Source organism: Xiphophorus hellerii, chromosome 15 (assembly GCF_003331165.1).
Source record: "Xiphophorus hellerii strain 12219 chromosome 15, Xiphophorus_hellerii-4.1, whole genome shotgun sequence".
Taxonomy (NCBI): domain Eukaryota; kingdom Metazoa; phylum Chordata; class Actinopteri; order Cyprinodontiformes; family Poeciliidae; genus Xiphophorus; species Xiphophorus hellerii.
Genome location: NC_045686.1, coordinates 7,822,244 through 7,847,952, shown reverse-complemented (window position 1 = coordinate 7,847,952; position 25,709 = coordinate 7,822,244). Strand labels below are relative to the sequence as shown.

At 38.6% G+C, this 25,709-nt stretch overlaps 2 protein-coding genes across 8 annotated transcripts in view; both read right to left on the bottom strand.

The window, feature by feature from the left end:
- Positions 1-6,904: 6,904 nt before the first annotated feature.
- On the bottom strand, positions 6,905-11,731 carry LOC116734124 (leucine-rich alpha-2-glycoprotein-like). 2 transcript variants are annotated; one of them, XM_032585296.1, is made up of 3 exons: positions 11,216-11,599; positions 8,117-8,174; positions 6,905-8,035 (listed from the first exon to the last, which is right to left on the bottom strand). In XM_032585296.1, the coding sequence occupies exon 3, from the start codon at positions 8,018-8,020 to the stop codon at positions 7,010-7,012; it is 1,011 nt and encodes a 336-aa protein (XP_032441187.1). In that variant the 5' UTR covers positions 8,021-8,035; positions 8,117-8,174; positions 11,216-11,599; the 3' UTR covers positions 6,905-7,009. The 2 variants fall into 2 exon arrangements, with proteins under 2 accessions (XP_032441187.1, XP_032441189.1); XM_032585298.1 differs by lacking the exons at positions 6,905-8,035; positions 8,117-8,174 and adding an exon at positions 8,406-11,077 and having other exon boundaries at positions 11,216-11,731.
- A 1,647-nt stretch (positions 11,732-13,378) lies between these two features.
- Positions 13,379-25,709, bottom strand: part of LOC116734123 (rho-associated protein kinase 2-like) — a 39,278-nt gene continuing 26,947 nt past the window's right edge. The window contains exons 23-34 of one of the 6 annotated variants that reach the window (XM_032585291.1): positions 24,747-24,840; positions 23,975-24,069; positions 23,514-23,705; positions 22,516-22,684; positions 22,127-22,342; positions 21,531-21,598; positions 21,349-21,437; positions 16,576-16,654; positions 16,201-16,465; positions 15,723-15,999; positions 14,599-14,689; positions 13,379-13,881 (exon numbers count right to left, since the gene is read on the bottom strand). In XM_032585291.1, coding sequence (XP_032441182.1) covers positions 14,656-14,689; positions 15,723-15,999; positions 16,201-16,465; positions 16,576-16,654; positions 21,349-21,437; positions 21,531-21,598; positions 22,127-22,342; positions 22,516-22,684; positions 23,514-23,705; positions 23,975-24,069; positions 24,747-24,840 — 1,578 coding nt within the window. In that variant the 3' untranslated portion in view covers positions 13,379-13,881; positions 14,599-14,655. Of the gene's footprint in view, positions 13,882-14,308; positions 14,393-14,598; positions 14,690-15,722; positions 16,000-16,200; positions 16,466-16,575; positions 16,655-21,348; positions 21,438-21,523; positions 21,599-22,126; positions 22,343-22,515; positions 22,685-23,513; positions 23,706-23,974; positions 24,070-24,746; positions 24,841-25,709 lie in introns of those variants that run through there. The other 5 variants (XM_032585290.1, XM_032585292.1, XM_032585293.1 and 2 more) reach the window with 5 other exon arrangements.

The window sequence follows — 25,709 nt, the reverse complement described above, 5'->3', positions numbered from 1 at the left end:
CATTCCATTCACTTGGCTGACATTGCAGAGTCCTCTGGAAATCTAGCAAGTATGCATATGCAACGTTTGATTTAAAATTCAGAACCTTTAAATATTTATTACCGTTGTTCCTCTCTTTTCGGTGCATCGCTCAGGGTTTGGCTTGTCAGTCTTGTGTTTTGTGTTCTATGCATTGCTGTTGTGCAGAGCTCCTTTGATCAAGCCTTGCGAGGACAGGTCGCTTCAAATAACTTGTTCAAAGCCAAAGCTGGTTAAAGCTGCCTGAGTTTATTTAAAAATCAATCCGTCCTTTGCTGGATTTTCTTAGCAAATGGATTTAATTAGCGTTATAAACAGCAGCATAAAAGGCAGGGCTTTCCAGCTTTGTAGAGCTTGTATGGTGAGGAGCTGTCTGTTGTTTAAGTCGTGGTGTATGCCCTTCACTGAAAGACCTTAAAAACAGCTACAGAGGGCATATTTTAATTAATCTTCCTTGCAGTAATGGCCCTGTGCCACTTTGTTTAAAAAAATATATGGACATCCAATTATTGAAACTGGTCTTGCGAGACCAAACCTGATGGAACTGATATGTACACTTATGACCCTGTTCTTCAGAGACAAAATACTTTGATGAAGTAGATCATTGTCCTGATTCAAAAATTACAATTAGTTCAGGCTTGAATTATATAAAAATCTGATTTAGTGACTGCAACACCTGAATTACCTGTCCTCTGAGACTCATCATTCTCACAGAGAGTTCACACATGCATTTTTCATGTGTGAAAACATGACGGCTGGCAGTATGGAAATGTGCAGCCTCGGGCTCAAAACTACTTGAGCTAATATGGAGAAAGGTTTTAAAACTAGATGCAAATGTGCTATATTCGTCTCATAATAAATGAAGCCCTCTCAGCTCAGGAGACTGATTCTTACATCAACTCCTCGCATTTAAGAGTTACATAAGAGAGGAGTGGAAATGCATGCAAAAATAGGAGTTGTGAAATTAGGCCACTTGCTATGGAAAAATAATTTCATGAAATGAATAAGTACATTTTCACAGAAACTTGTTGCATGCAGTCTCTTTAGGACTCATTTGTGTTCTTGCTGAGACTTAACAGGAGGAACCGTCACATTTGTCTGAAAGTTTCATCTTCATGTCCCTCCAGTTTGAGTTTGATCAAAAGGATAGTCCTGCACACATGGGATCATTAAACATTGATGCAGGCTGCAGGAAAGTAACAAATTGTTTTGCATAAATTACCAGTGTTCTAAATTTATGTAAAAATACTGGTAAATATAAATTTGCTTGCTATAATTGTGATTGCTTTTAAAAATCCTAATAATCAAGAGAACAAGATCCTTCAAACAAGAGACTGAAATTAGCTTTCTCTGGACTCAGCCTTAGAGACAGAAGTGTACTCATTGAAGCTTGAAGTGCTTCACATTGAAAGGATTCAGTTGACATGGTTCAGGGGTTTGTTAAGGACTCCTCCTTTTAGAGTTTAAACAAGTAGGTCCTAACAGGAGAGGGAGACTCAGGACCCACTAGAGGAGCTATTGACCTGGGAATGGGATCCCCCAAAATCAGCTGAGGTGTTGTCGTTTGGAGAGGGATGTCTGGATTTTCCTTAAGTACCTGTTAACCCCAATAGTGGATGGACGGACAGATGAATGGATGGATGCACTTCCTGTTTCATGCTAAAGTAAAGACATCCTTGGCATACAGAAGCTTGTCCTAACCTTGAACCATCATAAGCTGTTTCTAAAATCTTCCAGCAGTTGTTTGTTTCTTCCTACTTGATTCAAGCTTGACCTCGTAAACAGCTGTACTGACCTATTCTCACAGCGTATTAATGACATGATATCTGTTAGCAGCCCTGACCTTTCTCAACATGCTGCGAACACGTTTCAGTAGCTACCCGGAACCTCAGCATGACTCTGCACCAGGCACAACAATAACAGGTGAAAGTCCTGTTACAGGCACTGCAGAAAGCCTTTTGGAATGTAAAGAAAAGAGAAAAAAGTATAAGCAGACATGACAATTTACGGTAGCGGATTCAACAAGTCACAGTGGATATACAAAACGTCAAATGGTGATGAAATGTGTTGTCTTTGTGCCTGGAGGTAATAAAATCCTTTGGAACATTTGTCTCTTGTGTGGGTCACTGCATTTGATAACAGATGAATACCAATGGAGAAGTAAATCTGCCACAGCTTGGAAAAAACACCCCAAGTGGCACAAGAAAAGTAGTGAAAGAATTCCTTGGACAAATTTCAGCGGGACTTATTTCACTCACCACAGGAGGATATACTTATTTACAAAAGCAGCTCCAGTCAGGGAGAACAGAAGGACCTTGAGGAGGAGTAAAAAGTCTGACATTTTTAAACAGGCAATGAACTCAGTCAAAGAGTTTTACAGTTTTTCAAGCTGAACCTAGAGGTGGATGGTGTAGTCTGAAATTATCCCTAAGCAAAATTAACAGTATAGTTTTACTTATATAGTAGTAAAAAGTAGTAGTGAAAGATATTCTTCAATACTTTAATGACATAATCTTTTGACCTTCTCATTCTGAAGATTGACAAGGAGAAAGAGTCTGTGATATTTCAAAAAGGAAAAGTAAATTACAAATGAAGTAATTGACCTAATAATTTCGATAACAATTTTTAGGAGATGTTTTGTTTTACTGAGCAAAACAATGTCTCAACATTTGTTGTATGATATACTAATATAATTTTGTTTTCAGATTTTGCACACATTGTTTCCAGTGTGATAAACATTTTTCAAAGGTTGGTGCCCTGAGGTTTTTCTTTCAGTAAAGAAACCCAATTTGACTGGACTAATCCTCTAAACAGAACCTGGTCAGTGTTTTTTTGTTTAAAATGAGCACTTTAAGCTCTCTCTACATTTTCAAAAAAAAAAAAAAAATTAAATAAATAAATAAATATTATGTGCACCTGCATTCAATTGTTGTCATAAATTGCATGTCTAAATATATGTTCTAGTCTGTAAACAGCTGTCTCTGAATTTTGCCTTTCAGGTTTCAACAACACTTTATTCCATCAGGAAAATGGCCTCAGTTTGTGGTAAAACTATTAAACTTAACGTCCACCAACAGAAAGCCAGCTAATAGCTTATTTCCTTGGAGATCTGGAGAGGCCATTTACAAGAACGAGTTATATGGCAGGGTAAGTGACCTCTGTTCTCCTTGCCTATAACAAGATAATGCACAGAGGCATTACCACATGTCTACCTCAAGTGTGTTGTTATGTGGAGTGGAGATTTATGAGCCAGGGAATAAGATCTAGAACATTTCTGAAAGATTATGATAAATGAAGAAGCATTTGAAAGCATGTGATCATTCCTGCCCCACACTGACCTTTAACTACGTATTGATTAGATGTGCAAGCAGCAAAATCTGTGGGATAAGCCTGTGTGTGTTCACAGGCGTGGGCGAAAAGCTTTTGAAGATTGATAAAAGGTTTTGCTGGAATGTTTTACAGGGCATTAAGTTTCATGATAATAGCTTCAAATTTCTAAAAGCAGAAGCAGTGTGACTTTTTTCACCCACCAGGACAAAAGCTTTTAATGAGTCTAACAATCTCTTTTCTTATTGTAGACTTAGTCGAACGCTAAAAGGTTAGTGTGACTAAAGAAATGTCAAAGATGAAGAGAAAAATGGGCACTGCAGCAGATAAAAAAGGCCTTTATTCTTGTAGGTGTTCTTTTTTTATATATGTTATAGTTTGGGGATTTTCTTTTAAACTGTTATCCAATGAAGTACATAGAGTTTGCCGAGACCAATTAGTGTGTTACTCCTGTCCATAACGGCATCAATAACCCCAAATGTGAGAACCCTTTTTGCCTAAGCTTTAAAATCACAAGAGGTTGCTTAAAATATTTGACCACAAACCGTGATATTCTGTCAAGAAGCTGCATCATCTTCACTTTTAACATATTCTGTTCACATAACCCAATGTTTTGACATCTGATATACTTTTGATGTAACATATAAAGCCCCTGTAGCAATGTGTTTTATTTTGCCTTGCTGGTGCTACAGATCCCTTTTTTGCTTTGCACTCAGTATATGAGCGTCCTCTAGTGGTTGAGTTGTTATAATCTGAATTAGTTAATAAATAGTTCTAACCCCCCATGTCAGACTATTTAGAAATTTAATGAAGCAAAACTGAATCTAATTTCATCAGTGTAGACTGAGACTCTGCAAGGCGTTATGTGTCATTCAGTAATATTTCCAGTTAAGGTTGCCGCATTGAGTAACTTTGTGCAAATTTCAGTGGATGTCACTGGATGTGAGGTACATGTTGGGTCAGTAAGTGGCAATGCAGCTCTCCTCTCCCCCTCACTCTCTGCTGGGCTACAGCTAGTTCTCCACATCAGAGCCCAACATGAATGATCAGGCTAGTTAGCATGGCAACCAAAGACAATGGATAAATAATTTTCCTGTAATTGTAAGTTGTTTCTCTGCCATAAACACATTAAATGAGGGTGACTGACAGTGCTAAGACCTTCCTCCTAGCTCTGATTGGTTGTTTCTGGCCGGAAGCTGATGGTGACAATTTTAAGAAATATGTAAAAAGACAAACAAACAAACAAACAAAAAAACCATACTGTTTATAAAAATTAAATACAGCAGCTTTGAGCCGCCCCAGTCAATTGATCCAGCATTCACATTCCCAGTATTAAACCACCTCTCTTTCACTCTTTAATTGCTGTATTCCCTTGTTATGCTCCATTATACTGCATGTACCCCGTTCCTATTTGTAAGTTCTTGTTTAGTTATTGTTTCACTAAAGTCTGCTCTACATTTGGGTCTAATGATCAGACCAAAAATCATGACACAAATTGGTTGAAATATAATTGAAGCCAAACGTCTGGCTTTAGAAAAGGCGTTTCATTTCACTGATGATTTGTCATCTTGCGGAGAGGAAACCTAATATACTGACTATAATCAATAAAGAAAAAACTGCCGTCATCAATGTTGTGCAGTAAATTGTCTAATCTACCCCAATGAGCAGCTATCAGAAATAATAATATCTACGTTATTACAACTTGAAACCAGAAAATGCCTGAAAACCTTTTCCGTGACCTCTTAGTTTTCACTATCATTCAATCATCAGTATTAAACACCAAACGGCAGCATGCCAGCCAGAAAACATTATACCTACTAATCATTGCCATTTCTCCAAGAAACGCAATGTTGTCCACTTAAATATGTCCAAGCCTGGGGGTTTGGAGAAGCACAAACAGATTAAATGTCCACCTAAGAGGAAGCAGGAGTTATAAGGAAAGAGGAGAAGACTCACTTTCCTCAAAACAGATGCTCAAGTCCCGAGGGGGTTCTAATAAAAGAGAATTAGGATTCGAACCATTCAGCCCACTTCCTCTACCTTTAACCTTCAGGATGCCAGCATAAAGAAAGACATACATCAAACGTCTTAAGTTTTGTTTTCCGCCTTTTGGGGAACACCTATGAGCGAGGTTTCATTTTCATAAGTACCAGCATCCAGAGACTGCTGTGATTCATGTTTTAAAAGAGTTATAAATTAGAGCCCAGCACACCTCAGTGTGATCGAGGCTCCAGGACCGGAGTGTGTGGGCACACCGATGGTACACACAAATACAACATGATAAAGAAAATAGCCAAAGAAAAAAGAAAGAAGTAGATATTTAAACACATCCAGCAGAGGTCAGTTTCAAGACTCAGCCATTTTTATTGCCCACACACCCACGCCCACGTACTGAACATCATTAAAAACAAAAGGGCATCACTGAAACAATGTAGCAATCTGTGATGCAGCCAACTGAGACAGATTTGTTGCTGTAAGGCTGCGCTGCACGAATCTTACAAGAGAAAAGCCTTCATTTTCACGCAATTCTTCACCCATAAAAATGTGGGATTTGATTGCAGCTGTCTGTTTCTGTCCAGTATTTTTAGTTCCTGTGTTTGAACACTGCAATTACTTACTTGGTTTCAGCAGGCATAGAATAAATGGAAAGTTTTCATACTTTGTTTTACAACCAGATCAATTCTGTAAATGAAAGGCAACAGATAGGAGATTTTTGAAAATATTTGCTAATAAAATTGGAAAAAAGTACAAACATCTTTGTTTAGATCTTTTTACAATAGCACCACTCAATGAAGTTCAGTGTGATATAAATATATATTGTGTTAAAAAATAAACATGTAGAACAATAAACAAACCTAACAGATCAGATCAGGGATAAGATTTGACATTATTCTGAACACAACCCAGCAGCATCATACTGTGGATGTTGTTTTTTCCAAGCTGGAATAATAATCCTTTTCAGAGCAGATGGAAAAAATTTCAGAGCTTAATAAAAACAAAAACAAAACAAGAAAAAAAACAGCAATCCTGGAAGAAAACCTGTAAGACACTGCAAAAAACTGACATGGCTGAATTTTACATTCCTGTAGGACAACAACCCTAAACGTAAAACCAGAGCTTCATTTTTAAAAACATTATCAGATATTTAATTGATAATTTGTGCCAAGACTTGAAAATTGTTCACAGACACTATTTCTAGTCAAACTAGGCCAGAACAGTTTTGCAAAGAATGTGGAACCACATTAGACTTTAACATTCAACTCTGATCGAGACACATCACTAAACACTTGTAGCAGCAACTCAGGTGGAAAAGTTTTCTACAGAGACTCAGGGGAGACAACCTTCACTTCACAATGACGATTAGCATTGTGAATATGTGCAGTAGACACATATTTGTCTACTGCATAGAATCCAAATAAAATACACTGATGGTTTTGGTTGTAGCATACCAAAATGTGAAACAGTCTGAATATGTTTGCAAAGGCATTGTAAATTGATTCATGGCAGCCACCTTAAGGGCTCTAGAGAATTTGAAAATATTGGAAATTAAGAAAACACCTCAGGAGAACACAGCAATGTTTATCATTATTTATTTACTTGACATGCAACCAAAAAGGAAACAAAAGTCAAATATTTACTTTCCTGCATTTTCTCACACCACCATTCATTGTAATCTTACACCAAGCTGACTGTCAGTTAGAGATGAAACTTGCTGATTTTTCAGTGTCTTTGGGTTATCACAAGTCACCTCCGTCTCAAAGAGAACATTTTGCTGATGGTTGGTGAGCCACCTCCACAAGTACTCCATCTTCCCATCACACTCCCAGGGGTTCCCTGTCAGGATTATCTGCACAGAGGGATTAACCCCATCCAGCAGGCCTGCGGGGAGGTGGCGAAGCTGATTCTGATTCAGCAACAGAAGCTCAAGGCTTTGAAGTCTGTGTAGGAGGTTCACTGGCAGATCCTGAAGCTGATTCTCCTGCAGGTACAGGTATTTTAGTTTTAGATTATGAGCAAATAATTGAGGTTTTAGGGTTATTAATTTGTTCCCAGCCAGATTTAGCGTCTCCAGGTGATGCAGGTTACTGAACACGTCAGCGTGTAACTCTTGAAGACTGTTACCGTCCAGATCCAGGGTCTGCAGAAGGGGGAGTTTGTGAAGCAGAGCGGCCGAGATGCTGGTCAGATGGTTATTGGACAAATCCAGATAGAGAAGGCTGCTGTTGCCAGAAAACCATGCTGGGTCGGCTTCCAGCAGCTGGTTATTTTTCACTACCAGGTTGCGAAGCGAGCTGTGACTGAACACATTTGCAGGCAATTTAACTAGCTTGTTTCCTGTGAGATCCAACGTGTCCAAGTGGGATAAGGAGACCAATAGATCTGAGGAAAGATTTGCCAGATTGGTGTGATAGAGCTGCAGCTTGTTTAGGAACGGCACAGCGCTCAGATCACCGGCAGTGATGCTGCTGAGGTGTGTGTTTTGGATGGATATTAGTGTGGTGTTGGTAGGAAAACCAGTTCTAGGAAAAACTGTGAAGCCACCTTTGCCGCACACCACCTCAGCATCTGAAGGCTCAACAGAGCATGAGCATCGATCTGGACACGAGTGAGCATTTCTTCTTTTGTAGTCAAATTCAGCTAGTGCGATGAAAGTGACAAGGAGCAACAACTTCATCTCTGCAGCAAAACACTGGGGGAAAAAAAAAAAAAATCACTTTAAGAATAAATCAACACTTTGTTGTATAAATGGTTCTTGTTAATATATGCCTACCTGAATAGAGCAGCAGGAACTTGTTCCCTTTCAAGTCTGGACTGTTTTTCACACAAGGCTGAGCATATTATGGCAGCGAATCAGGATGAAATGTTGCAAAAGGCAAACAGAACAGAGCAAATAAAGTGGTTACTGTTTTCCTGTACTTTGTAACAGCAACAATGTTGCCATGCAAATCAATATCTTCTTCTTTCTGTCTCCCAAAAACCATTTTATTGCATATACTATTGCAAAGGATTTCTTTAAGCATGCATATAACTGAAAGCAAAAATCCAAAACACATCCAAAACTGATTCACATATATGTTTATTATAAAAGAGTTGCGTGGGAAGAAGTGATAATGACATATCACTTAAAGCCTTGCTACTATATTCACATTCAATCCAGGTTGAAATTCAACAACAAAAGACAAAATGGTCATATTGCTATCTTTTTATATAGTCAACATGTGAAATGTAATTTATTAATTGAAACAGAAACAGGTGGGATTTTTTTATGTTAGATTTCAGAACCACTGTCGAGCACTTAGTATTGATAGAAACCCATCTAATTCCATTTTATGATCTTTGAAAAGACTGAAAGAAAAATAAATCTCTCATAAAAAGGTTTTAAATGGGACCAATCGACACCTAATTATGGAATGCTGAAACAATTGCTCCAAATTTTAATAGAAAAGGAACACAGCTAGATTAAAACTCTTGCAGTAAACAAGTAGCTGCAAACTATCCTAAACTATCATTGCAAATTTCAGTTTAGTCTTGTCAAGCCTTACTGAGAAGAGTCAAAGTCCAAAACAACCAGACAACTCTCTGGAGTAAAGGTAAATATAAAACGCAAATATTCAAATGTCTGCAAAAAGTTTATTTATTTTTTATTTTTTGGAAAGAAATTAAAAAATGTCCACAAGTCATTATAATGCTTTGGTTGCATCTTTATCCATTTCCTTTAAAAAATTAATCTTCAGTGCTTGAATTAATGAGTGGTTAATGAATACATATTCATTAACCACTGTTCCTGCCTAAACAAAAACAAGCAAATGGAGAATCTTAAACATTTAGTTTGTATTAAATCTTATTGATATAAAATATTTCTTAAAGGATAACTACAGAACTAACAGTAAGCTTTTTTTATTGAAATGTCAGGATGAGCCAAAATCTCGTTTGCAGCAGATAACTTCTTGTCCAGATTAGGAAGCCCCAGTAGCTAAAGCTAACTGCTAACCCAAGAGGAAAAAAGACCAAACCAATCTTCTGCATCTCAAAATTGTCATTGTTAATTTAGTATGTTTTAAATTACTGTTATATTTGCATTTAAAACTAAAAAGATATTATATTTTTGTACACCATCTTGCCCAACAAGAATTCGGTGCAATTTTATACAGAAAACAATAGTTATTTACTCCGGAAAAGAAAGTTGTTGGTGCGCCACCAATGACCTTCCAGTGTTGAAACATGCATGAAGACAAAACATATAAAATGGTTCCAGAGGACATACACAAAAAATCAGGCAGATTTTTAAGATCAATGAAAGTGTTGACTTGAACAACTGTTAACTTTTTACATCTTTTTATTCTTATATTACAGATACAACATAACTGTAATATAAAAAAATACACATTTTGTTTTCATTTAGGTTTCATACAAAAAGACTAATGGAATAGCACAACACTTTACTGCTATTTCCTCAAGTAATCATTTTTTATATGACCAATCAATCAAACATGCTTTGATTGCATTATCATAAACCACAATCAAAGCATATTTCTGCGATTAGATGGGCCATTTCTGCGATTAGAAACATGTTGAGGACGTAGAACTTCACTTCAGACTAGCCAGTATCTTCAGCTTCTGTGAAAGTTGCAGGCAAGAAATTAACAGCTTATATGATTTAATAGGACCTCAGTCAAGGAAAAATTCATGAATTAGCCCTTTTATACACCTAATCACAGTCAGAATCAGGAAGGTTGAGACCCAATGTTCAGATCGTTTTCTGTAAGGGAAATTACTGAGCGCCCTGCGAGAGACTCAGGCAATGCACAAGTGATGTTGTCTGCCAACAAAACCTTCTTGTTGTTCCTCTGAAGCCACTGCCACAGGTACTCTACTTCCCTGTCACAAAGTAATGGGTTGCCAGACAGGTCCAGTCCGCCTTCCTCAAGGGAGCTCAGCAAGTCAAGGAACCTTTTGGAGATGCGACTGAGCTGGTTGTCATCCAGACTGAGATGTGTGAGTCTGTTGAGTCCCTGGAAGAGGTTCTGTGGGAGTTTGGTGAGCTTGTTTTGAGAGAGAAACAGAGAAGTGAGGTTGTGTGTGAACTGGAAAACAGATGCATCCAAAGTCTCAAGCTTGTTGTTTTGCAGGTTTAGCCTCTCAAGTTTAGTCAGATGGTCCAGGGAGTTTGGTGGTATCTTTTCCAGTCGGTTGTTGGACAAGTCAATATTCTGTAGGTGAGGGAGCCTCTGAAACAAACCAACTGGGATCTCTGTTAGATGATTTTCAGACAAGTCCAACCAGGTCAGGCTGCTGTTATGAGGAAGCCACTTTGGATCTGCCCGCTTAATCTGATTGTTCTTAAGAACCAAGTTTCGAAGTGGAGCATCGCTGAAGACGTCTACAGGCAGATCACTCAGCTCGTTTCCAGTCAGATCCAACGTATGCAGCTGAGGAACGCCTCTGAGTAAATGAGACGAGAGGCTCTGAAGCTGGTTCCCATACAGATGGAGCTCTTTCAGAAGTGGCGTTGCTTTGAGGTGGTGTTCTGAGATGGAGGTGATGTTTGTCAGCTGAATTGTCAGCATGGTGGTGTTCTCTGGAAGACCCGCTGATGGATACTCTGTCAGAGGAACTTCATTACAAATGACCTCCATACTTGTGGGGTAGCATTTGCACAAAGCTGGACAGGAAAAACTGCTGTGGCAGAAGAACGCCAGGAAGAGAAAAGCAGCAACACAGAACTTCATCGCTAAAATAAAACGGAATGAGAACATGAAGGTTTAAATACCTGGAGAGATATTGCAAAATGAGTGACAGCAAATAAAATTGTTAAGAAATCTATTCTAGTTTTCACAAGCAATGCTCAGAAACAGAAAAAAAGACTTACTGCGGTATTCCAGTTAAGGATCAACTAGACTGCTCCAGTAATGGTCACTTGCAAATTACTGTCATTTAAGGGGTCAAATCCTGTGATCTAATCATTACTTATTGTGTAAATAATGAAATGTCCCTGCACAGTCACTTTTCAAGGCCATGCAGTTGCAACAGAGTTGCAGGGAAAGTCCAAAACCTTCAAAGGGAGTATTTTTCAGTGCGACTGAAAAATACTGAAAAGGAAGAGGTGCAGAAAAGGTCACACAGCAAGGGGGGAGTTTTAAAATTAATCTCTGTCGGAAAACTGGTCATAACTGAGTCTTTCGGCAGGATAATGATCCAAAACAAATGGCCAAATCAAAAACACAAACTGTTAACCAGAATCAAATTGAAACCTCTTTCATGTCCTAAGAAAGCCTGAGAAGACAATATGAGGGAAGATGAAGGAATCTGCAGAATCTCTCCAGATCGCCCAAATAGTAAATTGTCAGAAATTCATTCCAGACTTTTCCAACATTGTGAAATCTAATAGGAGAAGAACTGGTACATTATTGTATACAAGGTGGTGGGTTCAACAAATATTTCTCAAAGTGGGATTTTCCCCCTCCACTGAATAAGCTAAAATTGTGAAATTCAGTAGAATAATACAAGATTATTCTTCTGCTTTAAAACAGTCCTTCATTTTAAGGCTTTTATTCGCCCTAGAAGATTCAAATATTCAGGGAGGTTGTAGTTCAAAAATAATATCACTAGCATTTTCTGCAGCTCTTATTTGCGTTTTATTTTTTTGCAAACATTGCTTTATACTTCTGAATGTTCTAACATAATTGAGGTTCTCTGTGTTTTCTTAAGCCTTTTACATAAAACATTTGAAATATTTGGATAGCTAATTGGATTCCATTTATTGCTCAGTAAGGCAATCAAGTTCCAATTTTAGTTTATAAATCTGCAGTTTTTAGGTAAAATGAAAATGTGTCCTGCTGCATGTAGAGAAACACCAAAACCAACAAAATGCAGAATTGATCTCAGTTGAATAGAAACTGATTGGTTTAAAAATGTAGATGAAGAAAATTCATAATGAGGAGACAGTCCGCAGGTAGAGCAGGTTTCATCTGCTGGTAAGTTATCCAAATTGTGGCGTCACGCTCATATTTAAAACCTTTGACATGGGATAGGATTTTAGCATTTGGAAACATGGAGAACCATTACATTATAGATAGTGGGAGCCACTTGGCTTTAGGGGTTCTGAAAGATTTATTTCAGACCAGCCCACTCAGTACTCATGCACTTGTGAGATACAGGCAGAGGTATCCTAGAAAATTTCACAATTAAAACAGTTGCTTTAAAATACATGATCAGATATCACTGATCTAATTTTATTTTCTTATAAAATTGGATGGAAAACATGAGATGTTGTCCAAGATGGCTTGAAATACCACAAATATTTTAAAGCATCTAAAGCAGAAGAAGACCATCACATCTTTCTAACTTATAAAATTGAAGTAAAAAACTGAAAGATGCATCATCCCTTTGCAGATCAACTGTCTGCCAAATTTTCAACTAATGGCTCTCTGGGGTCAACATAGATTTTTCTATCTGTTTTGTTTTAAATTAAGCAAAATAAATAGGGACAAACTGTGACAGGCTAGTAGTAGACTGCTGTTAAAAAAGTGCAACATTGGAATTTATCATACATTTTTCTCAAATAACCATATGGCTAAATTATCATACACACACTCACCATTATCTGATGGAATATTTGACCACTATTCGTATTAGAAATGTCTGGGCTCATTTAAAGTGCCATAGTTTTAATGGTTTTCTTTCTTTCTTTTTTTTTTTAAACCAAATATTTGGATTCAGTGTCCTGTTGGAACAACCAAGTCCAGGTTTCATCCATCTAAGACAAATTTCTACCTGAGGAAGAGACATAAAATAAAATGATCAGAAGCCACAGAGGCACACCATGCTGGGACCAGCAGCAGAAACGCTTTTAGTGTCTGAATGCAAAGCACATTGTGTTGCTCTTTGATTGAAATGTGTTGCATAAATGCTATATTTTCCTCCTTATTTTGTACAATTTACTGGCTCTTTATGTCATGGACTCCCCATGAGATACTCAAATATAAGCCAGCAGGCTTTAAAGTAAGACACAAATACACAAAATGCATCCTTGTAAGTTTTGTATGTTTTCTTTTTAATGTCCTGAATATTGAATTGAAAGAAGAAATACATTTCACATTATTCCGTAATGCTGTGATGGCTATATTTAGTGTGATAAAACAAGTCCATGATATTAAAGCTCAAAAGGGCCCTCCCTCTCTAAAACTCTGTTCATACATTTACAGGACACCCTGTATAATGTGCCACTACAATATCCATAAAAATGTAACGTCAGCTCTGCTTTTAGTGTTCGTAAAGAAGCAGAACATTTCACAAACGATTTTGAATGAGTCCATCGGTGAATATAAAAAAAGGCAGTCTCATTATGAAGATGTGGTTGAGTTTCCTCTCATCAAAAATGACAAAAAGCATCCCAGTTCTCATGACAACAGTCAGTTAATCTGAATCTCTGTCATGTGTTTTGCTATTATTTTCAGGCTTTTTTTTTCTGTACTTTTCACGTGCAGGCAACTGGGTCCAGACAATCCACATGGATGAAAACACAGCCGGGGTTAACTGGAAAAGAGAGATGTAGAAAAAAAAAAAAACAGAATAATGTGAGAAAAACTTGAGATGCAACCAGCAGAGTGGCAAGAAATCAAAGGCAACGCCCACACGAAATCCACACATACAAAAACAAGGAAGCTACACTGCATCTAAACCCATCAGGGCTGTAAAACACACACAAGAAAACAGACAAATCCAGGGATAGACTGTCTACATGTTTGCAATCGTGAGGATGTTGTCCTTTGGTGAAGACTTGAAACATGCAGAAAACGCCGCCTACAAGGTTTGCATAAATTCTCTAAGCTTAAAGTTACACACTGTAATACTTGTTTTGCACTCAGCTGTTTAATTTAGGGCTTACACAAAAACATGCTTCAGATAATAAATATGCCTCCCGGACAGTTTTCACACGGTTCTCATGCAGAGGTGGAGTTACCCTCTGACTCTCCGATTTCAGAAGAAAATATCATCATCATCATCCATCGACCAACTCCAGTCTTTCAGGTCTAACTCAAGCAGCCTGAAACAATGAGGGTTCAGGGAAAGACATTTTTTGTTGGTAGCAATACCTGCCACAGTCACCAGGGGGCAGTGTGGAGCAAGGACTAGCTTCTGGGTTAATGTGCATGTACAGTACATGCTGCTTGGTATGAGGCAAGTGTTAATTGACACGGCAGCACAGCAACAAAGCAGGTGGTTGGGGCTCACCAGGCTTCTCCTACTTACAGTCTCCAAGTGTGAGAAATTTTAGAAATGTGGGGTCAGAGGTGAGGAGTTCAGGGGTCAGTGGAGGATGATGCGGAGCATAGGGCCAGTGCTGCAGGATGAAAGCCAGTTAGGGCATGGCTGAGATGATAAAGCTTCAATACAGTACCCAAAAAAAATGTGATTAGTGACTACGCCAACAGGTCAGGAATAAGTGCGTTTTAGTGCCGCGTTCAGCATGTGAAAATGACTCAGGAAGCCTGCTGAAAGCAAAAACACTCTGTCCCAGCAGCAGCTTTTTATGGCACAATAAAAGAAAAAAAAACTGCCACATTTTAACTACACAGAAGGAATGTTTGGACATATAATGTGTTTGCAAACGAAGATATTCATTGTTCTTACACAGCCTGGAAATGGGGGAAGAAAGTATGGAAAATATTTTCATACTTTCTTCCCCATCTCGTCTAAATATTGTGTTCTTTCTTTCACCCTTGCTCCCTTCTTAATGTCCTATATTTATTCCTTTAATCCAGTTTTGTGACCTTTTCTTATTATATACTTCCCTCCTATCTTTCTTGTATTTTACTTCTTCTTCTTTCCTTTTAACCTTGAGCCCTACAGGTCTGTTTTCTATATTTTTTATCCTTTTCTTTCTTGTATCAAATCTTATTCAATGTTGCCCTTAATTCCTTCTTCCCTCTGCTCATTTCATTCTTCCAATCTTTTTTTCTCTCCTTGCATTGTTCTAACCTTTTTTATATCCTGCTCTTGAGTCCAAAAGTTTCTTCATTCTTTCCCTAGTATGATTTCCATCCTCAATTATGTTCTTCCTTCTTTCATTGTGTCCTACCTCCCTCCCTTTGTCCTTATTTCCTTCTCTTCCCCCTCAATTTTTTATTTAATCTCACATTTTTTCCATGTTGTATATCCAGAAATATCTGTCATGAATTCATAATTTACTTAAGTCCTTCTTATTCTAAAACCATGTGATACTCTGGGGTGGTCATTCACATAATTCCAGTTAATCACATCAAAGTTGATGGCTGTAATGTTTGACAGGTAGGAATACTTCTGTAGTTACGGCTTGTAATGATCAAAGCTTTGACGCTTATGAGATGATGTGACCCGTTTTCTGTGCCCCTCACCTGGACTTGTCTGACGTCTGCTGCTGTCTGGTGGACGGGATTTTGATGGCGCGGCGGTGGGACAGGCGAGGAGAGTCCTTGGGGGAAGACTCCGGCGACATGTGAGGAGAGGAGAATGGCAGGGATTCAATTGGGCTGTTCCGTGCTGCCGGCGGAGGACTTAGTGTTGGGTTTTTCTTCGGGATGCGCTTGAGGAGGTGATTGACCCAACGCTGCTGTTCCGTCTGGGAGCTGGTCAGCAGTAGCAGCTCTTTGGCAGTGGACATATCGTAGTTCACTAGGGAAGATTGACGATATGAAAAGATTCAAATTAAGATCAAGATTTGAGCTTTTTAGTCTTTTTGTTCTAAGATTTGAAGCGAATCACTTCAAATTAATGATCCTCTTCACTGTTTGTAACAAGTTCAATGGGGATAACTACTGTACACAAAAATTTTCAGAAGCTCCAAAAGAGCTTGTTAAAGGAGAGAAATGACACCTTTGCATGGAGGAATAATGTCTTCTTTCTTGTCCAGATGGTCTTTGTGGTACTTTGTATGGCAGCAGCGGCACTCGAGGGCCGCCGGAGGCTTGAAGACATTCCACAGGGGCCGTACGCAAACCTCACAGCTGCAGGGCAAGTGGTACAGAGTGTTGATGAACTCATGACCTTTGTGCATGATGTAACTGGATCGTTCGCAAGGTGCGGGCTCCTCCACAGCCTCCTGGTCGCGTTTGCTCTCGCCCTCATTGGCATACAAGATCTGAAGGAAAACAGGAAGGCCATGAAATGTGGTGCAAAAAAAGGATTTACTTGATGATAATCTTATGCACAAGATGAACCTGGATAGAAAGTTAAGAAATCAGAGAATACCTGGAATATTCTAGGGATTTCTTTGACGTCTGCTCGGTAACAGTCAGTTTGAGTGATGGGTCGAACGTGGAACAGCTTTCTAAAGGGGGAATAGAATCGGGCAGTTAAAGAAAGTCTCAAAAATGATCTGTCTTAATATTTTGGCATTTATTAAGCACAAATGGTGTTGGGAACCCAAAACGACAACAGTTTAGTCTGATTGAATGTCAGGCAATAAAGATAAAGTAGTATCAGTCAACTTGTTAATGAGCACTTTCATAAAAGTGATCTATGTTAGTTGAGACCAAGCAGTTCTGCTCAAATTTCTTTGTCCTCACGACATAAAAAAGTTAAAAATTTGCTAAGTGTCAGCATCTCCTTAAGTAATTGTAAGTCACAGTTTCTACATTAACGTGAGAAAGTTAAGAGACACCATTCCCTTTTTGCGGAATGATTTCCCCAGGTCCTGGGGAAGCTAAGTATCTCAAAATCATGACACTTCCCCCTCCATGCTTCAAATCATAAGATCCTTTTCCTTGAATTGTGTGACTGGGCCATCTGTACTGCTGTCCAACTAGATTATTTTTGATTAATCTGTTCAAAGAACACTAATCGAAAAGCTTTGGTTTTAGTCTGTGTTCCATGTGGTAATTTTAATCTGCCCTTCATGTGTTTCTTATATTTTCCTCCCTGCTTGCCTCTTTTGAAAGTTAAACCTGTGCAGTCGCTGATTCTACAGAGACCAATTCCTGTAGAACTAGAATCTGCGCATGAAACTTACCAGAGCCTACTATAAGTCCTGTGATGACATTTTGGGGAACATTTCACAGTTTCCTTTCGAGGTGCACCCGAGTGGACAGCAAGACCTGAGTATAATGCCAGATGTATTATTTTTTTGGTGCACCGTGATCCGACAACATCTTAAGAACTCACTGTTCTTAAGAACATTGAATCCCTCAACAGTATGAGGGGCCGTTTAGGACAAAATTTACGTTTGTCTCTCACACACTACCAAAAACTCTTGCATACTCCAAAAAAGTAGCCACGCACACTCCAAAAAATTACGTTTTGTCTCTCACACACTACCAAAAACTCTCGCATACTCCAAAAAAGTAGCCACGCACACTCCAAAAAATTACGTTTTGTCTCTCACACACTACCAAAAACTCTCGCATACTCAAAAAAATTACATTTTGTCTCTCACACACTACCAAAAACTCACGCATACTCAAAAAAATAGCCACGCACACTCAAAAATTACTCACGCACATTCAAAAAATACTCAAATTGCGTATACACACACTACTAAAATGTCACACACACACACACACAAACGTTAACTTTCTCGCTCACATACACTACTACCAGCTCGCGCACATACACCCAAACGTTAACTTTCTCGCTCACATACACTGCTAACAGCTCGCGCACATACACCCAAACGTTAACTTTCTCGCTCACATACACTGCTAACAGCTCGCACACACACAGACGTTTATCTCTCACATACACAAGACTAAAGTTGAACACACACACAGTACTAAGACTCGTTTTATGTATGTGTGAGAGCGAGACTTTTTATGAATGTGTGAGAGCGACACTCTTTATGAATGTGTGAGAGCCAGACTCTTTTTGAATGTGTGAGAGCGACACTCTTTATGAATGTGTGAGAGTTGTCACGGAAGAGGCGGGGCATAATTTTTGGATCAAACTGCGCATGCGTAGATCCTAAACTATAAGTTTCGATTGTTGACTCACTGTATGTTCTATTACTTAGTATATTTGTGCTTTTAAATATATATAGAACGTTTAACTTTCTTGTAGATTAATTGTGCTATAGAAATAAATGAATCTGATTGATTGATTAAAAATAGCAAAATTGCTGTAGTACAATCTGTCCACTGGGTGCCAGTATTACAGGAATTATTAACCGGCGCCAACTAGTGCCGAAGAAGAAAGAGTTTGCTATACCGAACATGGCTAACTCTAATTCGAAACGAGAGAGAATTGGTCAGGCAGCTGCCATTTTAAACACCATTCTATCTTCTCCGGAGGCAACCAGCACTTTGACAGGCGCATTAAACGATTCAACGACTGCCCGCAGTGCTACAATCTGGCACCCAGTGGACAGATTGTACTACAGCAATTTTGCTATTTTTAATCAATCAATCAGATTCATTTATTTCTATAGCACAATTAATCTACAAGAAAGTTAAACGTTCTATATATATTTAAAAGCACAAATATACTAAGTAATAGAACATACAGTGAGTCAACAATCGAAACTTATAGTTTAGGATCTACGCATGCGCAGTTTGATCCAAAAATTATGCCCCGCCTCTTCCGTGACAACTCTCACACATTCAAAAAGAGTGTCGCTCTCACACATTCAAAAAGAGTCTGGCTCTCACACATTCATAAAGAGTGTCGCTCTCACACATTCATAAAAAGTCTCGCTCTCACACATACATAAAACGAGTCTTAGTACTGTGTGTGTGTTCAACTTTAGTCTTGTGTATGTGAGAGATAAACGTCTGTGTGTGTGCGAGCTGTTAGCAGTGTATGTGTGCGAGAAAGTTAACGTTTGTGAATGTGCGAGCTGTTAGTAGTGTATGTGAGCGAGCTGTTAGTAGCAGTGTTGTATAGTAACGAAGTAAAAATACTTCACTACTTTACTTAAGTACATTTTGGAGTACTTCATACTTTCCTGGAGTATGAAAATGTTTGATGACTTTCACTTTTACTTCACTATATTTCCGAACTCAATTGCGTACTTTTACTCCGATACATTTTCAATGTGTGGTTTAGTTACTCGTTACAAAAAAGCGAGAGAGAGAAACGAAGTGTTTTGACCCCACCTACTGATTAGCAAGCAGGCTACCGAACAAAGTCGTAGCCTGCTTGCCTGGCTTGTTCATCACCTCCAATAGGATACACCTGTTTCGCTTCTCCCATTGTTGGGGAAATCAGAAATCGGAACACCTTGCATCGGGTGGGATGGTGGGTCGAACAGAGAAGAGTGCTGCCCGCACTGACGCGGCTCAGGGATTACGTGACACGCAGCGCCGTGCCCTATAATCCACTGTAAGCTATGTAATGTGTTTTGAGGCAATTGACCAAAATCCCGGACAATTTTTAAATTCCCCCCGGACATCTTTTTAGGTCTGAAAAGTAGGACATGTCCGGGAAAAAGAGGACGTCTGGTCACCCTAGTTCAATGGGGGACAGAAGCCATAGCGATAGCAATTTAGACTAAATTTAACGAATATAGGAAAGGCATGCAAGTTCAAAACCACAAACCATTAACATGTGCTACTCTTTAAAACTGGAACAATTTATTAGCAGGTTTCATTTTGCCTGCACTTGGTTGGGTACATTATTTTAAGTTTATTTGACAAGTTTACCAAGATATAAGAAATGTCATTCAAACTTGCCTTGTTTTACTTTTTACTTGTACTTTTCATTACATTACTTGAGTACATCCATTTTTACAGTAATTTCCATACTTAAGTACAAGAAGTTTCAGATACTTTAAGACTTTTACTCAAGTAACATTTCAGTCAGTGACTTCGACTTTTACCAAAGTCGTATTTTGGAGAGGTACTTGTACTTTTACTTGACTCTGAGATTCCAGTACTTTATACAACACTGGTTAGTAGTGTATGTGAGCGAGAAAGTTAACGTTTGTGTGTGTGTGTGTGACATTTTAGTAGTGTGTGTATACGCAATTTGAGTATTTTTTGAATGTGCGTGAGTAATTTTTGAGTGTGCGTGGCTATTTTTTTGAGTATGCGTGAGTTTTTGGTAGTGTGTGAGAGACAAAATGTAATTTTTTTGAGTATGCGAGAGTTTTTGGTAGTGTGTGAGAGACAAAACGTAATTTTTTGGAGTGTGCGTGGCTACTTTTTTGGAGTATGCGAGAGTTTTTGGTAGTGTGTGAGAGACAAAACGTAATTTTTTGGAGTGTGCGTGGCTACTTTTTTGGAGTATGCGAGAGTTTTTGGTAGTGTGTGAGAGACAAAACGTAATTTTTTGGAGTGTGCGTGGCTACTTTTTTGGAGTATGCGAGAGTTTTTGGTAGTGTGTGAGAGACAAAACGTAAATTTTGTCCTAAACGGCCCCTCATACAACAGACTGATGAGGTGCTAACCACTGTGTTCCCTCTGACTCCAACAGGCAGCAGTGTGCCAAACTCAATGTCTGAGGACTAGACAGAGCAAAACCTATTAAAAATGCTGCGTGAAGATATTCTAATCAAGTGTGCTTGATGTGTCAGCCTATCAATTTGCAAGATATTATTATGTTAAGATTTTATATATTTGCATTACACATTTCTGAAGATTTTTGGGTATCAGTTTTTATTGTTTATCTATAACCATTGAATGTCTCGGTATTGGTAGTAAAAATAAATAACTAAGGGGCGTGCTGTGGTGGCGCAGGGGGTTAGCACGCCTCACGTTTGGAGGTCTTAGTCCTCGACGCGGACGTCGCGGGTTCGACTCCCGGTCCCGACGACCTTTGCCGCATGTCTTCCCCCTCTCCTCACCCTCCTTCCTGTCTGCCTACTGTTGAAAAAATACGAGCCACTAGCGCCGCAAAAACTCTTCGGAGAAAAAAAATGGAAAAAATAAAAATAAATGTTCTTGGCACTATTGGCCTTTTATTGAGAGTTGCCAGACAGGACATGGGGAGAGTCCCAGTATTGATAATATTGATATCAAGTATCCATATCTAGAAATGTGTTCAAAAGACACACAGTCTGGTGAGTTAGATGTTCAGCTTTCAGCGACTCACTCGATGTCCAGGGTCATGAACGGGTTAGCTTGTTCTTGGTCCATCTCACTGTTGTAAAACAAGATTTTCTTACTGCTTACGACCACATACTGCAAAAGAAAAAAAAAACAAGGATCAAAGATTGCTAAAAACTAAGAAAACACAACCCTTAAATGCAAGAAACACTGTTGGACACTGATTACTTTTTTGTCCCAGCCAAATCGCTTTGTGTTCTTGGAAGGAAGTGAGATCCAGTCCTCCAGCCTGGAATCTAAAAAGCAGAAAGAAAAAAAAAACAGGAAGATGCTGGCATTAAAAGGACAGCCTTCAATCGTCTGAATCACTTAAAAGAACACCTTGACATTTTTAAGTGCTTGTGGCATTTTCTTCAAGCAAGGCACTCATTACTCTGGGAGGAAATGATTCATTGCCAAGACAAAGGTCCTAGAGACGGGAAATCCTGCTTCCTTGCTGTCACGGAGCGCAACAGCTTGATTAGTAATGACAGCAAAATTTACAAGAAAATGTACACACAAAGCAAGGACAGGATTTTGGTAGAGAAAGAAGAATTAATCCTGAGTCTGGAAAGATCTCAACATTAATTCAAGTCTGTCTCAATTTCAGGACAGCTCAACAGTGCCATGCTGTGAGTTTTAATGTGTTCCGCAAACATTAAAAGTCAAACGAGGGAGCGGATTAGCTGCATTAAAGTAGTGACAAGACCGAGGACAAAAATTGCTAAAAACAATTTTAGCAAAAATAGGGTTACGTTTCATTCTTCCACGCCATGCAGGGTCACCTCCAGCTTCTGGCTCACGGGACTGCAGATAGGTCAGAGCCAGAGGGCGCTGGCAATGCTCCTTAGGCTCTTCGTCTTCTTCCTCATCCTCAGACTCGGAGTCAAACAGAGCCCGGGCTGAGTGAAGGTTGGGCCGAGTGTCAACGCGGACAGATTTGTGCGTGCGCTGGTAGGTGAAGGACATTGACTCGGAGATGCGAGAGTGAGTAATGCTCACTGTACAGGAGCACGAAAGCAAGGATGTGGTGAGGGAAAAATAGAAGCATTGAGAAAGAAGTGGAAGCAACTAATAAAAAGAGGAAGAATCCATGCAGAAGTTTGTCCAAGGGTTCAATAATGCAGTTTAAAACCATGAAATATGTAGCGACGATTTCAGTTTGAGGGCCTACCTGGGAATCCGTCCGCCATTTCCAAATCGTTGTTGCTGCTGATGCTGGTGGAGTCCAGAGAGTGAACACTAAGGGACGTGATCTGACACCGAAGCCGCTCGATGTCGCTGTCTTTACTGTCCAGAGCCATCTGCAGCTCCTGGCGCATGTGGGTCTCTTCAACCATCATCTGTGCACAAACACTCAAAACTGAGTTGGGTACATTTTTTTTTCTTATGCTCAGCTGATCCAGAACAAACAAATAGTGTTATAAACAAAGTTTTTTTTAAAATTTACTCTTTATCGTTAGCTCAGAATTTAAATTTGTCTGATGAACTTTTTCACATCACAGTATTGTAGTTTCATCATGGGCATGAATGCCACAATAATTTATGTTAGTTACTCTTGGCTTTGGCCATTTTTTTTGGATGAACTGATAAATAAAAAAAAAAAGTAACCTCCATCATTTTTGAACAATTGGGTTCAAAAGGGTTTCTTTTGAACACAGGATCAGATATACTCAGATACTCCCACTTATACAGAGATGATTGTCTATTAGTAAGATGCAGAGATGCAGGAGTTTGTGCATATATTTGAGCTTATATGACTACATTTTGAAAAATCCACAATAAATTCAGATAGGAATCCATTTCTGGTTTTGGAAAAAAAAAAATCACTCAAGCTTTAGATTTTATTATAAATCTATCCTGGAAAATAACTGCTGAGACACATGACCAAAATTAATAAGTTAAGCACGAGTATGATGTGTGTATTTAAACTTCTGACCTAATCTGGAACCTAATATAATCATGGGTTCTACAAATCTAGTTTACTCCTCTCATCTGCATTGCATTCTACCTTCCTTGCAAATAAAGCAATGTCAGTCTACATCCAGCTCTGCAGAACAAGTTGACCAGTAAAAAGAAAATGCATCTCTGTTTGACGTGTCAAAACAGCAGATGTTTTCTGGTAACAAGTATATATTCTGGGTGTATTTTGGGCATCGTGGGTGCACTGACCGCCTGCATGTCATCCAGCTCCTTCTGGTATTTGAAGATGATGCTGTTAAGGTTCTGCCTCTCTGCTTTCAGCTCCAGTTGCAGCTTCCTGTTCTCCTTCTCCTTCTTGTGCACCTCGGAGTCGACAGCTCGGACGCCCCCTCGCCCCTTCTCCTTCTTCTGGTTCATCACCTCGGCCAGCTTGTTCACAGCCTGGGAGCAAAAAAACAAGCTGCAGTAAAACAAAGCTCTTTTTTATGGTAAATATAAACCCGGGGAATAAGCGGGGAGGGCTGCAGGAATCGATGCTGCTGTGAGAAAGGGAATTTTTATGCTTCTTTGCAGATGTCCAGAGTTCAATACAAGCCTGTAGCATTGAGCTATTCTTAACAAAAGATGGCATAACATGGAGGTTATCCGTTTTTAACTTGAAAAGTGTAGAAAATATGCATATGTTTTCAGACCTGTGTAGGTCCACACACCTGAATTTTCAGAGTCCTTTCAGTCTGTACTTGTCTTTCAAAAGATACTTTTAGACTTTCCAGTTCCTTCTTCAACTCTTTGGCTTTTTGCAGTTCTATAAAGGCAAACATGCATATAATTTTAGTAGTTATAAACATATATTTTCTTCAATACATATTAAATCACATAAAAGAAAATCAGATCGTGACAAAATAGGATGATTTTTATCTGGGCAAACACGTCTCAAAAATAAAAAAACCCATCAATAATGACAGAAAGACTACATAAGGTTCCTGTACATTTTCAATAAGTTAGTGAATAATTAACTGTCGAATGCTTAAATATAAATCAGCATTTTTTCTCTCAAATATTAAGATTGATGAAACTTATGTTTGATAGATTTTGAAGAAAAAAATATATTTTGTAATATGGTGCCCATAACCTTTTCAGCAACTGAAATCTTTCTTGTAACAAGCAAAGGAAATGTTGTAATTTGTTTTATTGTCTGAAGGATTTTTGAGATGTTTGAGGCTAAAAGAGACTAATCTGGAACTGTTGTTTTGAGAACTGTTTTATTTTACTTTATAACCTCCATCTTGTCATAAATTTGGTTAGACAGGTAAACCTGTAATCAGTGCAGAAAGTAGAAAAAGTGTTTTGTTTTTTGTAGTTTTGAAATAGACATTGGAGTGTTTGAAGTAGACCAAGACAGCTTTTACACCCGTCAGCTCAAATTCTCCTTTTGTGGAGATTTATTCTGCCCGGTGCTCATCAGCACAACGGGAGCCTCACCTTGCTGCAGGTCTTTGAGCTGATTGTTCAGCTCTTCTTTCTCACTGGCCAGGTTGGCCACGTCCACTGTCAATGTTCGGTTGGACTCCTCCAGCTGAGAAAGAAGACAGGGGAGACGTGAGCTGATTCTGGCTACAGACAACTAATCTGTTGAAGTTATTCAAAAACAGAAGCCTACAGGAAGCAGAAAAAGTGAAGGTGACAAAGACATGGTGGTGCTTGCTGCTGATCATATTGCACAGAATTTAGATTGAAACGCCAGACTAAAGACAGGCATTTCATACACAATGTGTAAGTGTAGCTATTTAGCATCTTTTCCTTTCACTGATATGACTGTCAGCACTTTGTAGTTGAAACTAAGCTGAATATTTTACATGTAAATAAGAAATGTGAGTCATGAATGCAAACATTAGTCAGAGGAATCAAGTCTTTTATCTGAGAGTTGCAGATACCAGAGTGTTACGTTGAAAATGTAAACAGACTTTGCATTAACTCAATGAAAAAAATACCTTTAGAGATAAATCTCCAAACTTTTTCCAAAATAAATCATTTCAAAAACCAAACTATGCCGATTATAAGGTTGACATTAATGGTATCAGAATAAAAGAAGTGATGAATAAAAAAATGATTCTCCAGTAATTTGCCGTAGTTAGCATTTTTGTTAATGGAGTATGTGAAACTATTGAAATTAAATATTTAGCTTCTTTTACAAATTAAACCAGGTAAAACTCCTGAAGTTGAATTTGTGCATAAATAAAATATAAACCAAAGAATGATTCCTAGCAGAGTTTGGTAAATATAAATAAACTACAATCAATCCTTGCAAGGAATAATTTTTTGGATGAATCACCTTCATCTCTAAGCTTTTGCTTGCTACTTTTGAGGTGTGGCTGGCATTCAAAAATATTTCTTTTGTGTAATTTCATTAAACTGTTTAAACTAATTACCCTTATTAGCATTTAT